This window comes from Rana temporaria, chromosome 3 (assembly GCF_905171775.1).
Source record: "Rana temporaria chromosome 3, aRanTem1.1, whole genome shotgun sequence".
NCBI lineage: Eukaryota > Metazoa > Chordata > Amphibia > Anura > Ranidae > Rana > Rana temporaria.
This window is the reverse complement of record NC_053491.1, coordinates 265195150-265209116: the sequence shown is the minus strand read 5'-3', so window position 1 is coordinate 265209116 and position 13967 is coordinate 265195150. Positions and strand designations below refer to the sequence as shown.

At 45.5% G+C, this 13967-nt stretch overlaps 1 protein-coding gene across 3 annotated transcripts in view; it reads left to right on the top strand.

Moving 5' to 3' along the window:
- Window positions 1-13967, top strand: part of P4HA2 (prolyl 4-hydroxylase subunit alpha 2) — a 149679-nt gene that overhangs the window by 85497 nt on the left and 50215 nt on the right. For all 3 annotated transcript variants that reach the window (XM_040344641.1, XM_040344642.1, XM_040344643.1), the window contains exons 7-8: window positions 317-516; window positions 5356-5532. In XM_040344641.1, the coding sequence (XP_040200575.1) occupies window positions 317-516; window positions 5356-5532 (377 nt within the window). The remainder of the gene's footprint in view (window positions 1-316; window positions 517-5355; window positions 5533-13967) is intronic.

Sequence of the window (13967 nt, the reverse complement as noted above, 5' to 3'; positions counted from 1 at the left end):
TCACAGCAGGTGCTGTTAGGGGGGGGCGCACATGCATGCGCCCTAAACCAAGAAATAGCAGGCAGCGACGTACAGGTACGTTGTTTTGCCTGTGCATGCCGCCCATCGTACATTGCGGCCGGCAGGTCCACAAGTGGTTAGAAACCACCAAATGAAAGCTCTACCTGTCTTAAAAAAAATTATAAACGCTTTTAGGGACACTATTGTATGACCGAGCACTGAAAACTGAAACATGGCTTAAGAAGAAGGGGGTTCAACATGCTGGTATTGAGGTGGTTTTGATAATAAAACATAGTTTCTATTTTTTTTATTTTAGATCCAAACCATGACCGAGCTGGCACTAACCTCAGATATTTTGAAAAGATGCTAGAAAAAGAGAAGAGTGAGGAGAAAGTAAACGAGACATTAGACACCGAGCCACAAAACTCACGCCCTGATGTCTACACCAGACCTCAAGATTATTTGCCCGAGCGCGATACCTATGAAGCCCTGTGCCGCGGAGAGGGAGTGAGAATGGTAACTGAGACAGTAGCTTGTAAATATTATTGCCTTATGTTCTTAGTTTATGCACTTAGTTATGGGTATATAAAACAAACGTTGTAACCTTCGAAAACTGCCATTAAAAATGCACAAATGTGCTTCTGGCAGAAAAATCCATAGCTTTTTTGGGACGTGGATGCGCTGGCATTTTCCGTTTGAATGACAGGGCTTACACTGGGAGGCGTGGGAGTTGGAGACGAGTCTAGGCCCTGTGCACAGTCTGAGCCTAATATCAAAATAACTGCACATGCCAAAAAATTAAGGCACACAGGAATTTTTTTTTTTTTCTTTGAGCATGCAGTTGACCATAAGGATGGCTGCAACATTTGGCCAGTAACAGATAGTTACGCAACAACACATAATTGAGTCTGGCTAGTATCGGAGTCCAAGAGTTAGTGGGGTCACCTAAAAAAAAACAACAATTGATTTGAATGAATCAGTCAGGCCTCGTACACACGACCGGACATGTCCGCTGAAACTGGTCCGCGGACCAGTTTCAGGGGACAGATCCGATCGTGTGTACAGGCTAGCGGACAGATTTCCAGCGGAAAAATGTTTCTTAGCATGCTAAGAAACATGTCCGCTGGAAAGCTGTCCAGCGGACATGTCCGCTGGTTAGTACACCTAACCAGCGGACAGATATCTCCCGCATGCGTCGAATGGATTCGACGCATGCGTGGAAGTATTTTACTTCCTGGTTTGGTGACGTGGCGGCATCAACGTCACTGCCACGTCACCGCGCTGTCTGTCGGCGGGAATTTCGGTTTAATGGTGTGTACAGCCGGACCGTTTTCATCATACTGTCCGCTCGTCTGTACGAGGCCTCAGTTGTACACTTAATAATAATACATGGAGAGGCCCCAGTCAGCAAGATTTTCATGTATAGGTTAGGTAGAAGGTAGAATTTCAATTGGGGTTCATTTAGAAGTAGTCTGGTTACATACAACTGAGTGTATCAAAAGCATTGTGCGATCAGTTGTTGAATATCAATAATTACTATTTGGAACAACGACTCCCAAACATTACAATAAACATGGGTTTCTTTATTTAGAGAAGCCACTTCATGCACAATGTGTTTCTGGAAATTCTGACATCTGTGTATTTATTAGGCCAAACTGTGCCTATTCCTGTGATCAAGGCAGGCAGTTAACTAGGCAAGGCCAGAATGCATGGTATAAGTCTTAAAATAATTGTAAATTTTTTTTTTAAATAACAAACATGATATATTTACCTGCAATGGTTTTGCACAGAGCAGCCCTGATGCTCCTCTTCTCATTTCCTCCGGCGGCGCTCCAGGATGCCCTCCACGAGTGCCCACATAGAAAGCCACTTGCTGTGGGGGCACTTGTGTGGGATCAACCCCTGAGCTGTGCTCTGTGTGTCCATAGGACACAGAGCACAGCTTGGCCGAGTCGCCACCCCCTGCCCCACTCTCTCCTCACAAGCTGCAATTGACAGCAGCTGCCTCCGAGGAAGCAGAGAGAGCCACTGCTCTCGGGAACAGCGCAGAGTCAAGATCGGACTCAGGTAAGTATAGGGTGGGCTGTGAGGGGAGCTACACACAAGGCTTTTTACCTTTATGTAGAGAGTGCATTAAGATAAAAAACGTGCCTTTTAGAACCACTTCAATGTCCACATTTGAGTCGTGCCAACTTTAAAGTAGTTCCTGCACTACTTTTTTTCTGAAGTCGGATCAAAGTCTGATTCTGTATTAACAGATCTGACTTTGGCATGTGACTTGTACACAACTTGTGCATGAAGGGGAACTCCACGCCATTTTTTTTGAAAAAAAAAAAAACAGCATGGGTTCCCCCTTCATGAGCATACCGGGCGTGGGGTCCCCCCAAAATCCATACCAGACCCTTATCCGAGCACCAGCCAGGCCGGTCAGGAATGGGAGTGGGGACAAGCGTGCGCCCCCCCTCCTCACCTGTGCCAGGCCGCATTCCCTCAACGTGGGGGGGGTGGGTGCTTTGGGGCAGGGGGGCCCTGCCCCCCCCCCCCCCACACCCCAAAGCACCTTTTCCCCATGTTGATGAGGACAAGGGCCCCTTCCCGACAACCCTGGCCGTTGGTTGTCGGGGTCTGCAAGAGGGCGGCTTATTTGAATCTGGGAGCCCCCTTTCATAAGTGGGCCCCCAGATCCCGGCCCCCCACCCTAGGTGAATGAGTGAATTCACCTGGAGGAAAAGTGTCCAAAAAAATAAACACACTACACAGGTTTTTAAAATCATTTATTAGTCAGCTCCGGGGGTCTTCTTCCGACTTCTCCGCTCTCCGGGGGTCTTCTGATTTCGGGGGGTCTTCTTTTTTCGTCTTCATTCACCTAGGGTGGGGGGCCAGGATCTGGGGGCCCCCTTATTAAAGGGGGCTCCCAGATTCCGATAAGCCCCCCGCCCGCAGACCCCGACAACCAACGACCAGGGTTGTCGGGAAGGGGCCCTTGTCCTCATCAACATGGGGGCAAGGTGCTTTTGGGTGGGGGGGTGCAGGGCCCCCCTGCTCCAAAGCACCCACCCCCCCATGTTGAGGGCATGTGGCCTGGAACGGCTCAGGAGGGGGGCACTCGCTCGTTCCCACCCCCTTTCCTGACCGGCCAGGCTGGTGCTCGGATAAGGGTCTGGTATGGATTTTGAGGGGGACCCCACAGTGTTTTTTTGGCGTGGGTGTTCCTCTTTAAATCCATACCAGACCGAAGGACCCGGTATGCTCACAAAGGCGAACCCATGCCGTTTTGTTTTTTTTTCAAAAAAATTGGCGTGGAATTCCCCCCAATTATTGGGGGATCAAAGTCGTGTCCCTGCGCATTGAAGGCGTACTTCAAGTTGTGGGACAAAGTCGGATCCACAGTCGTATGACTGTCTTGTCAAAATCGCTGCAAACTCGTGGTAAAATCGTGCGACTTTCACGTCGCAGAAGTGTGAAAGGGGACTTACTGCCAGTATTCCTCAGTTTTTATGCTAGTGCATTTCCAAAAAAACACTTTTTTTGCATGTTAATTTTAGGTCAACGAATCCATAGATATTGAAGCCACAGTCAGGATGACATCCCTGGACTCCCCACTTTTAAATTCTAGTCAGCAATGGGTGTGTGTGTGTATACAGTGGGGATCGAAAGTTTGGGCACCCCAGGTATAAATTTGTATTAATGTGCATAACGAAGCCAAGGAAAGATGGAAAAATCTCCAAAAGGCATCAAATTACAGATTAGACATTCTTATATGTCAAAAAAAGTTAGATTTTATTTCCATCATTTACACTTTCAAAATGACAGAAAACAAAAAAATGGCGTCTGCAAAAGTTTGGGCACCCTGCAGAGTTAATATCTTGTACTGCCCCCTTTGGCAAGGATCACAGCTTGTAAATGATTTTTGTAGCCAGCCAAGAGTCTTTCAATTCTTGTTTGAGGTATCTTTGGCCATTCTTCCTTACAAAAGTCTTCCAGTTCTTTGAGATTTCTGGGCTGTCTGTCACGCACTGCTCTTTTAAGGTCTATCCATAGATTTTCAATTATGTTGAAGTCAGGAGATTGTGAAGGCCATAGCAAAACCTTCAGTTTACGCCTCTTGATGTAATCCCCGTGGATTTTGAGGTGTGTTTAGGATCATTATCCATTTGTAGAAGCCATCCTCTCTTTAACTTCAGCTTATCACAAATGGCATCAAGTTACCATCCAAAATTTGCTGAAATTTTATTGAATCCATTTTTCCTTCTACTCGTGAAATGTTCCCTGTGCCACTGGCTGCAATACAACCCCAAAGCATGATTGATCCACCCCCATGCTTAACAGTTAGACAGAGGTTCTTTCCATTAAATTCTGTGCCCTTTCTTCTCCAAACGTACCTTTGCTCATTCCGGCCAAAAAGTTCTATTTTAACCTCATCGGTCCACAGAACTTGTTTCCAAAAATGCATCAGGCTTGTCTATATGTTCATTTGCAAAGTTCAAACGAAAATTTTTGTGGTGAGGACGTAGAAGAGGTTTTCTTCTGATGACGCTTCCATGAAGACCATATTTGTACAAGTATCTCTTTATAGTGGAATAGTGTACCACAACTCCAGTGTCTGCCAGATCTTTCTGGAGGAATCGTGCAGTCAAACGTGGGTTTTGAATTGCTTTTCTCACAATCCTGCGAGCTGTTCTGTCTGATATTTTTTTTGGTCTTCCAGATTTTGCTTTAACTTCCACTGTTCGTGATGACTGCCATTTCTTAATTACATTCCGAACAGAGGATATTGACATCTGAAAACGCTTTGCTATCTTCTTATAGCCTTCTCCAGCTTTTTGAGCGTCAACTATTTTCAGTTTCAGTTTTCTAGACAACTGCTTAGTAGAACCCATGGTGCTGATTGTTGGGGCAAGGTCAGATGAGTCTGGGCATTTAAAACCTTTGAGATTGACATCACCTGGTCTTCCCAGACGATGATTGAGAACTATCCATGACACTGGCAGGTCTCAGCTTTGCAAAGGGGAAGTGCATGCTATAAATTCTGCAGGGTTCCCAAACTTTTGCAGATGCCATTTTTTTGTTTTCTGTCATTTTGAAAGTGTAAATGATGGAAATAAAATCTAACTTTTTTTGACATATTATAAGAATGTCTAATCTGTAATTTGATGCCTTTTGGAGATTTTTCCATCTTTCCTTGGCTTCGTTATGCACATTAATACAATTTTTTACCTGGGGTGCCCAAACTTTCGATCCCCACTGTATGTGTGTGTGTGTGTGTGTGTGTATATTGTTATTTTTTTCTTAGGTTAAATGTTAATAATTATCATTGTTATACTGCACCTATAGTACTTTTTTTTTTTTTTTTAGACACCGAAAAGGCAGAAGAGGCTTTTCTGTCGGTATCATGATGGAAACCGAAACCCAGTATTGCTCTTGAGTCCTATTAAGGAGGAAGATGAGTGGGATAGTCCTCGCATTGTCCGATATCTTGATGTTTTAACCAGTGAAGAGATTAATCGAATTAAGGAGCTGGCAAAGCCCAAAGTAAGTAATTCTTATGTGTATTTCCTTGCATCTTCTGTGGGTTTGTGTAGAGAAGGGTGTGTCTATGGTGTGGGAATATGATTTACCTCTGTGCTTCCATTGGTCTACTGTTTTAAAGCTTTGTGCCAAAGCTGTACTTGTTCCTGTCCCCCTCCATTCCTCTAACTCAGTGGTTCTCAACCTTTCTAGTGCCGTGACCAAATTTCCCAAGTTGTGGGGACCCCTAACGGTAAAATTATTTTCGTAGCGTAGATTGTACAAGTAATTAGTGCTCCCTGAGTTCCTTCCACTTGTACAGTATTAAAACCCCTTATGGTACATTTTAGGATGTACCACTCTTTCTCTTTGTTCTCCTTTCTTTCCCTTTTATCTCTCTTTATCCTAATTTCTTGTTTTTTTCCCCATCCTTCTCTCTAGCAGTCTTTTTGTTCTTTCCCTTATTCTTTCTCTCCCTTTTTCTTTGTTCCTCCCCCTCTTTTACTCTCCCTTCCATGTGTTCTCTATTTTTATTCCTTCTCTTACTCCTTTGTAGAGGGGGGGGGGGGTGGGATTAGTGGCAGTGCTGGCGAGGAGTTGGGATGAGTGGCAGTGCTGTTGGCATCAATGGCAGTGCCTGGGGGGAGTTCTGATCAGCCAGCTTAGGTGCTCTTGATCCAGGTCATCTGCTGATCTGAGAACTGTAGTGGGGACTTTTAATGGCAACTATAATCACAGGTAGCGTTACTCACTGTGTCTCTGGCTTCATTGTGTCCCCAGCTCTGTGGTGTCTCGCAGCAGTGACACCTATGCCGAAATCAGGACACGGGGTCTCCTCCAGCCCCTCCGACTTCACATTCCTCACTAGTTAGCTGACCTCTCGTCTCTGCCCCCATCCATGCCGTGAACTGAATAGGCGGCTGAAGAATGGCTAAGTGGGCGGCCACGGGCTCCAGGAACAGCCCAGCTGGGTAGCCACAGGCTCCAGGGACAGCCCTGCTGGGCGGCCGCGAAAAGGCTGGGAGAGTGGTGCGGGCTTCAGGAACAGCTCAGGATTGGGTGACCCCTGGCAAATTGTCATTCGACCCCCAGGTTGAGAACCACTGCTCTAACTGGTGAAACCCGTGTTTTTTTTTTTTTTTTTTGCAGAAGAGTATGGGTGGAAACCATAAAATGTTTTCTAGGATTTGGAAGGCCAATAGTTACGGTAGGGGGCGGAAATTCAGCCTGTCATAGACTTTGACTTGCTGCAGGCAGTCAAGCTGGACACGGCGCCTGTGCCTCCTGGGTGCACTGACACTCTGGTATTGGATGTACACTGGCTAAATGCTTAGACCTGGATTCCCGTAACACTTACGCCGACGTATCTACGCCGCGTAAGTGTAAATGTGCGCCGCCGTACCTGTGCACCGTGCCCACAGAACTAGATACGCCTGAAAATAGGCTTCTTCCGACCGACGTAACTTTCCAACGCCGGCGTATCGTGGGAGCATATTTACGCTGGAAGCATCTGGCCCTACCATTGATTTCCTATTCAAATATGCAAATGAGGGAGATACGGCGATTCACGAACGTACATGCCCCCGACGCAGGCTACGCGATGTGCGCGTAAGTTCAACGTCCGGCGTAAAGTTATTCCACATAAAGCAGGTATAACTCAGCAACAGACGTGCACAGGTCAGCAGGAGAGCAGCTGCAGCAGCACCGTTACGGACGAGCTGAGCAACCACACTTGCAGGACAACACATCTGTATGCCAACATGCCAGGCAGGGCCGCCATCAGGAATTATGGGGCCCCTTACACAGCTTCAGGCATGGGCCTGGGGGGTGCTGCCACAAATTGACAAAGATGAACTAAAGAAAAATATATAGGGAAAAAAAGGAACTAAAAAGATTAAAAAAATACATTTAAAAATATCCAATTTTTTTTTTTTTTAAAAAAAGGGGTATTGCAGTCTGGGTTCCTGTGCTCACACACACCACATCAACTTCACATTGGATTAGCCCAAGTCCACCATGCAGGACTTGGGAGCAGCAACGCCACGCCAAGGCCCCAATGGTGTCGCTGTCCATTCATACCACATTCACACGGTCGAGGCGATAACCTCTCCCCGACGACCCAGGATGACACGCCTTGCTGGCAGGAATGTCACTCACACATTCACACACCAGTTACACTGTAGCCTGCACTCCTCAACGTGTGCATTCACTACAAAATAAAAAAGCTCATAACCTGAGCAAAAATAACAAATAAAAAAGCTCATAACCTGAGCAAAAATAACAAATAAAAAAGCTCATAACCTGAGCCCCCCCCAAAAAATAAAAAAGACACTCATTTGCCCTGTTGTGGGCCACGCCTGGTGCCACGGCTCCTGCTCCTCAGCTGTCTGGAGGGAGCCTCGGGTGGGGGGGGGGGGTGGGGCATCTGGAGGAGGATCATCCCCTGGTCTCTCCCTGGCTGGCTGCCTGCCCTCCAATGCCAGGGCAATGCGGGTGAGGACTGCATTAGTCTGCGCCTGCATCCGCAGCTGGCAGGTGGTGGTGTGCCGCTGGTGGCGCCTCGTCTGCCTCCCCTCCGCCTCGATGGCAGCAGTGTTGGCCCGTACAGCCCCTGCAAGGCTCCTGACCTCTGCCACAAGGCCTGATGTTGTGGCCTGCAGCTCCCCAAGGCAGGTCACTATAGCAGTGCAGTTCGCACTCACATCCTGCAGGCTGTCAGAGATGGAGGTACTCTGATCAGCCTGCTGTGTGAGGGCCTGCTGGACAGCCAATGTGCAGGCAGCCTGGGTCTGGGCCGAGGTGGTCAGGCTCTCTGCCACACGGCGCAGGTCACCCGCTATAGAACCCATATGGCGGGTCTGCCGGGCCTGGTCCCTCACAAGATTTTCCTTGAAGGCATCAGGAACACCCCTGGTCTTGCGCGTAGCCTTCTTGGGGGCAGGAGAGGCTTGGGGCCGTATGTACGGGAAGGCCCTTGAGGAGCTTGCCCTGATGGGGGTTTGATCCTGAGGAGCTTGCCCTGATGGGGAAGGCCCTTGAGGGGCTTTCCCTGATGGGGGAGGAGGATGAGGGGCTTCCCCTGATGGGGGAGGAGGTTTGGGAGGGTCCAGGGATGATGTTCTCCTCCACCAGGTATACACCTTCCTCAAGTGCACCGTGCTCCTCCTCAACTACCTCTAATGGAGAGGTGTGGGCACACTCCTCCTGGGATGGCGTGAGTTGCCCAGCAGCCGACGATGGCCCAGCTCCCTCCAGCACATCTGTGGATGACACAAGCATTCACATGTTGGTGAACCCACACACTTGACACATGTTCCCTTGCACCCCCTTACATTCTACACACCGGATAGGAGAAAAAACACACTTACCTGTCCTCAAGGCCTGATCAATAGAGTCATAGCCCTCCAGGCCCCCGACCTGCTCCCTCTGCAGACACCGGGCAATCACCTCCTCATCAGGAGTGAGGCTGATCTTACTGGCTGGTCCACCTCCCGTGCCCCTGGCGTGCCTCCTCATTGTGGCCAGCTTGTCTCGGACCAGACAACGCTGGTCGTTGATCTTTTTGCCAATGTCCCTTGAGGTCCTCAGCTCATGTCCAAGGGCATTGACCTGCATGGTGATTTCCTGGAGGATCTCCTCCTTCCTGACCTTGGTGGTCGTGCCACTCTGTGCCCCATGGAGGTACACGTCGTACCTGGAGATGGCATTGATCACGATTGCCTTCTCCTCCGGTGTAAAATTATTTTTCCTCCTCTCCTTCCCAGTCACTGGAGCAGACATGTCTCAGAAAACAAAAGTACCTACACCAAAAGCTGCTGGTGTACTTTTGCGCTCGACGGGCGCATGTCTGGGTGTATTTATGCACTGGGCGTAGGCGGTGGGCCGGCGTATCTTAGGGGTTACGCCGGGCGTAGTAGTGAGCATGCGCAGAGGGGTGCGGGCCATACGTCCACGGCGCATGCGCCGTTTTAGATACGCCCGACGTAAACCACTGCGACACTCACGGACCATCATTTGCATGGGGTCACGCCCACTTACAATTACGCTGGCCTACGCCTTCGAAAATACGTTACGCTGGCGCATCTTGGTGAGTAATGGCTTTCTGAATACAGTGCTTGCCCCCCGCGCTGCACCGGCGTATTGTAAAAAAGATACGCTACGGCGGCATAAATATGCGCCAATGTATCTGAATCCCGGCCTATGTGTGTAAGTAGCCTTAGGTTTTCTGCTTGCAGAAATTATCATGGACATCTTATCCCTTACATCCCAGGAAAGGATAGCTACAAAATAATGTCAGAAAACGCATACACACAAATGGAGCAATTGGTGTTTTATTAGTGTGTGTATATATAGCTTTATCTATAAAAACAAAAACTGTGTTGCTCTAACTGCATATAAAATGTTAGCTGGAGTCCAGCTACAATTTCTTAGTGTATCTAAATCTGCTAGTACATCTTAACACTCCTGTCCTGTCCCCTAAATTAACAATGCTGCTGTCCAAAGGTGCCACTGCGCTCTGTACTCTAAAAGAAAACAAATGCAGCCACCACATCTAATGATTGGTAAGCTGTAGTATATTATAACTGTGGTTTAATATCGCTGTTAAGCTGCTTGATTAAATACACAAGCTGTTCGATTTAGTACTTTTGGTATGGAAAATTAAAAACTTAATTTATGTACCTTTCTTTTTGGTGTGCCTCGTCTATATTGGTCTTACTCCTTTACCTTTAGTCACTTTATCTCTAAAACTCTCTGGGGTGGGCTGTCAGTTTGACATATACTGGTATCTGCTGCATGAGCACCAACAATGGACTCTGTGTCAATCACGTGGATAGCACTAGTTATTGGACAATAATCGCCAGCATTTCTAATATTTTGCTTGACAATTTACAACATTTTGAGTAGTTAAATATCTATTTGTACAAAGCAGAGCCAACTGGTTTCTCTTTTACATAAACAGTCGTTTCCTGACATCTAGTGGACAGATTATAGAATTGCAGGGTATCCATTCACAGTTGATGGTTTTGCTTGTGTAATAATCATTATTTACAGAATACTGCTGATAAAAAATTTTTTCAGCTGACTTTGATATGCTGACTTCTCAAATGCTTAAGTCCTTTTGAGCTCAACAGTGTAATTTTGTAATATTTACAGAGGTTTAACTAGGAGACACAGTACAGTATAAATTCTGCTCGCCCCAAAAGATTACAATCAGTATGTAGGGACCTCCCTCCTTTGAAAGGAAGAATAGGAGCAATATTCCATAACTAACACAGTACATTGTAATAAATGGCAATGCTAATGGGCAATATACAGAGAAGGGACAGATAGAGGCATCTTGTTGTAACAGTGTTCATATATTATTATTATTATTATACAGGATTTATATAGCGCCAACAGTTTGCGCAGCGCTTTATATATAATCGTACCTATTGAAAACACTCATCTAGTAGTATACAGTATATGTAGGAGTGGAAGGAATCGCTAATAAAGTCTTAATCCTAATCTAAAAGATATTGTCATCAAGTACATGTATTTCTGTTTGAGCATTAGTTCAAGTATCCAGCTTTAAAATGCTTGCGTGACTTATGATAATACCGTAATCCCACAATGACCTTTTTGTTTTCAGTCTTTTTGTATCCAGTGGTTTTGTATGTAGAAATCTTTCACTGCATCTACTGTCTGATTTGTTTTACTTTGGGCTCTGTGTTCACATCGGAATCCTCTTCTAGCAGAGGTTGAACAGCTTGGAGCCATGTTGGCATTCAAAGCAAACTCCCTTAGCGTGATAGCAACAGATAGACTGTACAAACTTGGTTCACTTTGGGCTTGGTCCAAAAGTAAAAAAATAAATAAAAAAAAACAGACTGTGAAGGTGACCAACGATCCATCTATAGCAGGGTCTCCAAACTTTCCAATCAAAGGGCCAGTTTACTGGCCTTTAGACTATAGGGGGGCTGGGTTCTGGTCAGTGGGAGTAGAAATTGTCCTGGTGTTAGCGGGAGTAAACAATGCATCTTTGGTATTATGGGGAGGAATAGCACCCCATTGTTGGTCAATAGGAGGAATAGTGCCCTATTGTTGGTCAATGGGAGAAAGGGTGCCAGTTGTCAGTAGCGGGCGTTTTGCCCAATTGTTGGTGTCAGTGGAAGGAATAGTGCCCCAATGTTGGTGTCAATGGGGAGGAATAGTGCCCATCGGTGTCAATGGGAAGAAATGGCGCCCGTTGTTGTCAGTAGCAGAAATGTTGCCCCATTGTTGGTGTCAGTGAGAGGAATAGTGCCCCAAGGGCTGGATAAAGGCAAGCAATGTGCCGCAGTTTGGAGACCACTGAGCTATAGGGATCAGTAAAGATCTAGGATTAAACATGTTGCCGTGATGAAAGTTAATTGAGTGTAGTTTATACACTTTCTAACTGAAAGCCCATACCAAGAATGCCTGTTGTTACAGTCTGCATTGCTGCCCACATGCGTGTACTATTTATGTGCTTCCTATTGTGAGTCTTCGATGCAGTACAGAAATGATACCAGCTAACGTGCTGTTTACCACACAAGTATGTACAGTACTTGCTATTATTACTGAAATATTATAGCTTATGTATTTATAACCTGCACATTGGATTTAGTCGCTTTTCCTAGGTCAGCAAGGCAACCTTTAAATTAACAGATTTCAATTAATATACAAGGACCGCTGAATCTGTAAATTATATATATGAAGCATTGAGAAAAGGGTTTGACTGGGATTGCATGCCACAAAGGGTACCTCTTATTCATATGTTACTCTCTGCAGCACAAAATGATGGCTTTGCCAAGGAGCCCCAGTGTGTGTTTATTTACCATGGTAACCAGTATGCTTGATAAAAACCATGTGTGTGATTACTGGTCAGTGCCAAACTAGGAAGAAAATAGCACTAACCTCTGTTTCCGGAGCTCTAAAAAAGTTCTCAGATGGGCTTGATTCTGTTGATGTGGTGTTGGCATTTTAAATAATCATTGTTATTTATATTGCAGCATTTTAAAATATACCTGTCATTAGAGAAAAAGGAGTGCCCTTTGCTGACCCCCTGCTTTTAAGAATGAATAAAGTATAAGGAATCATTTCTGACTTTTTCTCTGGCTTTCATTTGCCGCATGTTAGTTTCTCGCCTGATACTCAGAATTATCAATTCAGATGCAGCCAGGCAACCAGCATTCTCAGGCGAACAGCAATTGCAACCATTATAATGGGACCGCAGGCAGAACTTTATATAACATACAAAACCCCTTTAGTAAATAATAAACCGACACTTTATAAATCTTTTGGATTTGAAATGGCCGCGGCCCTTTTATTGGTATTTAAAGCGGGGGTTCACCCTAAAAAACTAAATTCTAACATTACATTGAGCTCACTTCCGACAATGACAGTATGCTGATTTTTTTTTTTTTTTTTTTTGCCGTACATACCGTTTTATCATTATTTTGTCGGGGGGGGGGGGGGGGGGGGAAATAACGATACAACTGTAAAAAAAAAGATCAGCATACTGTCAATGTCGGAAGTGAGCTCAATGTAATGTTAGAATTTTTTTTTAGGGTGAACCCCCGCTTTAATTAAAACAACTTCAATATACCAATCTTATAAAAGGTAACCCATATAAATTACACCAAATACACTTTAAAACAACCTTTTGACTCAGCCATAACAGCGCGAGTCATACCAACACATGTCCATATATATAAATAACTGTCCCCTTTCTGAGAGAAAGGGACTAAGCACATAAATTAGGCACGCAACAATAGGTGGGAGGATGGGATGTGTCGTCTTTTTGCTGATCCACTGCCGACTGTTAATTGCGCAGTTGAATTTGCTTTATATAGGAACCTGCTCGTGCCGCTAATAACATGTGACCCCAGTTTTACCAATAAAAAACAATTATTATATTTAAAACTGTCAACTGTCCTAACTGACTTAATTTGCATATATTGTCTGCCATGATCCTATCGGTGGGCATAGCTTCCAACTGTCCCTGATTTTGAGGGATGTCCCTCATTCCTTCTCATTTGTCCCTCATTTTGGTCTGATCTATATAGTTGTATATAAAATGCACTTTTTATCTATCAAAAAGTGTTTTCCAGTGCTAAACCTTTTATCCGATTTCTAAGGCCCCATGCACACGAGACGCTGGTAAACTCGAGTTCAGAGGCATTTGGGCATTTTTTTTCAACTGCCCCTGAACACATTTAATGTTATCCTATGTGTCCATGCACACATTCACATTTTTTTGCGTTTTAAAGCAGTTGGGTTTAGGCTATTTTTTTCAGAAGCAAAATTTTGGGTTCAGACGCAAAAGTTTTTGCGTTTAAGGCCCCGTACACACCATAGAATCTATCCGCAGATAAATCCCATCAAATGGGTTTCAGCGGATAGATTCTATGGTGTGTACACTCCTGCGGATATTTATCCTCGGATAAATCTCCCCTGGG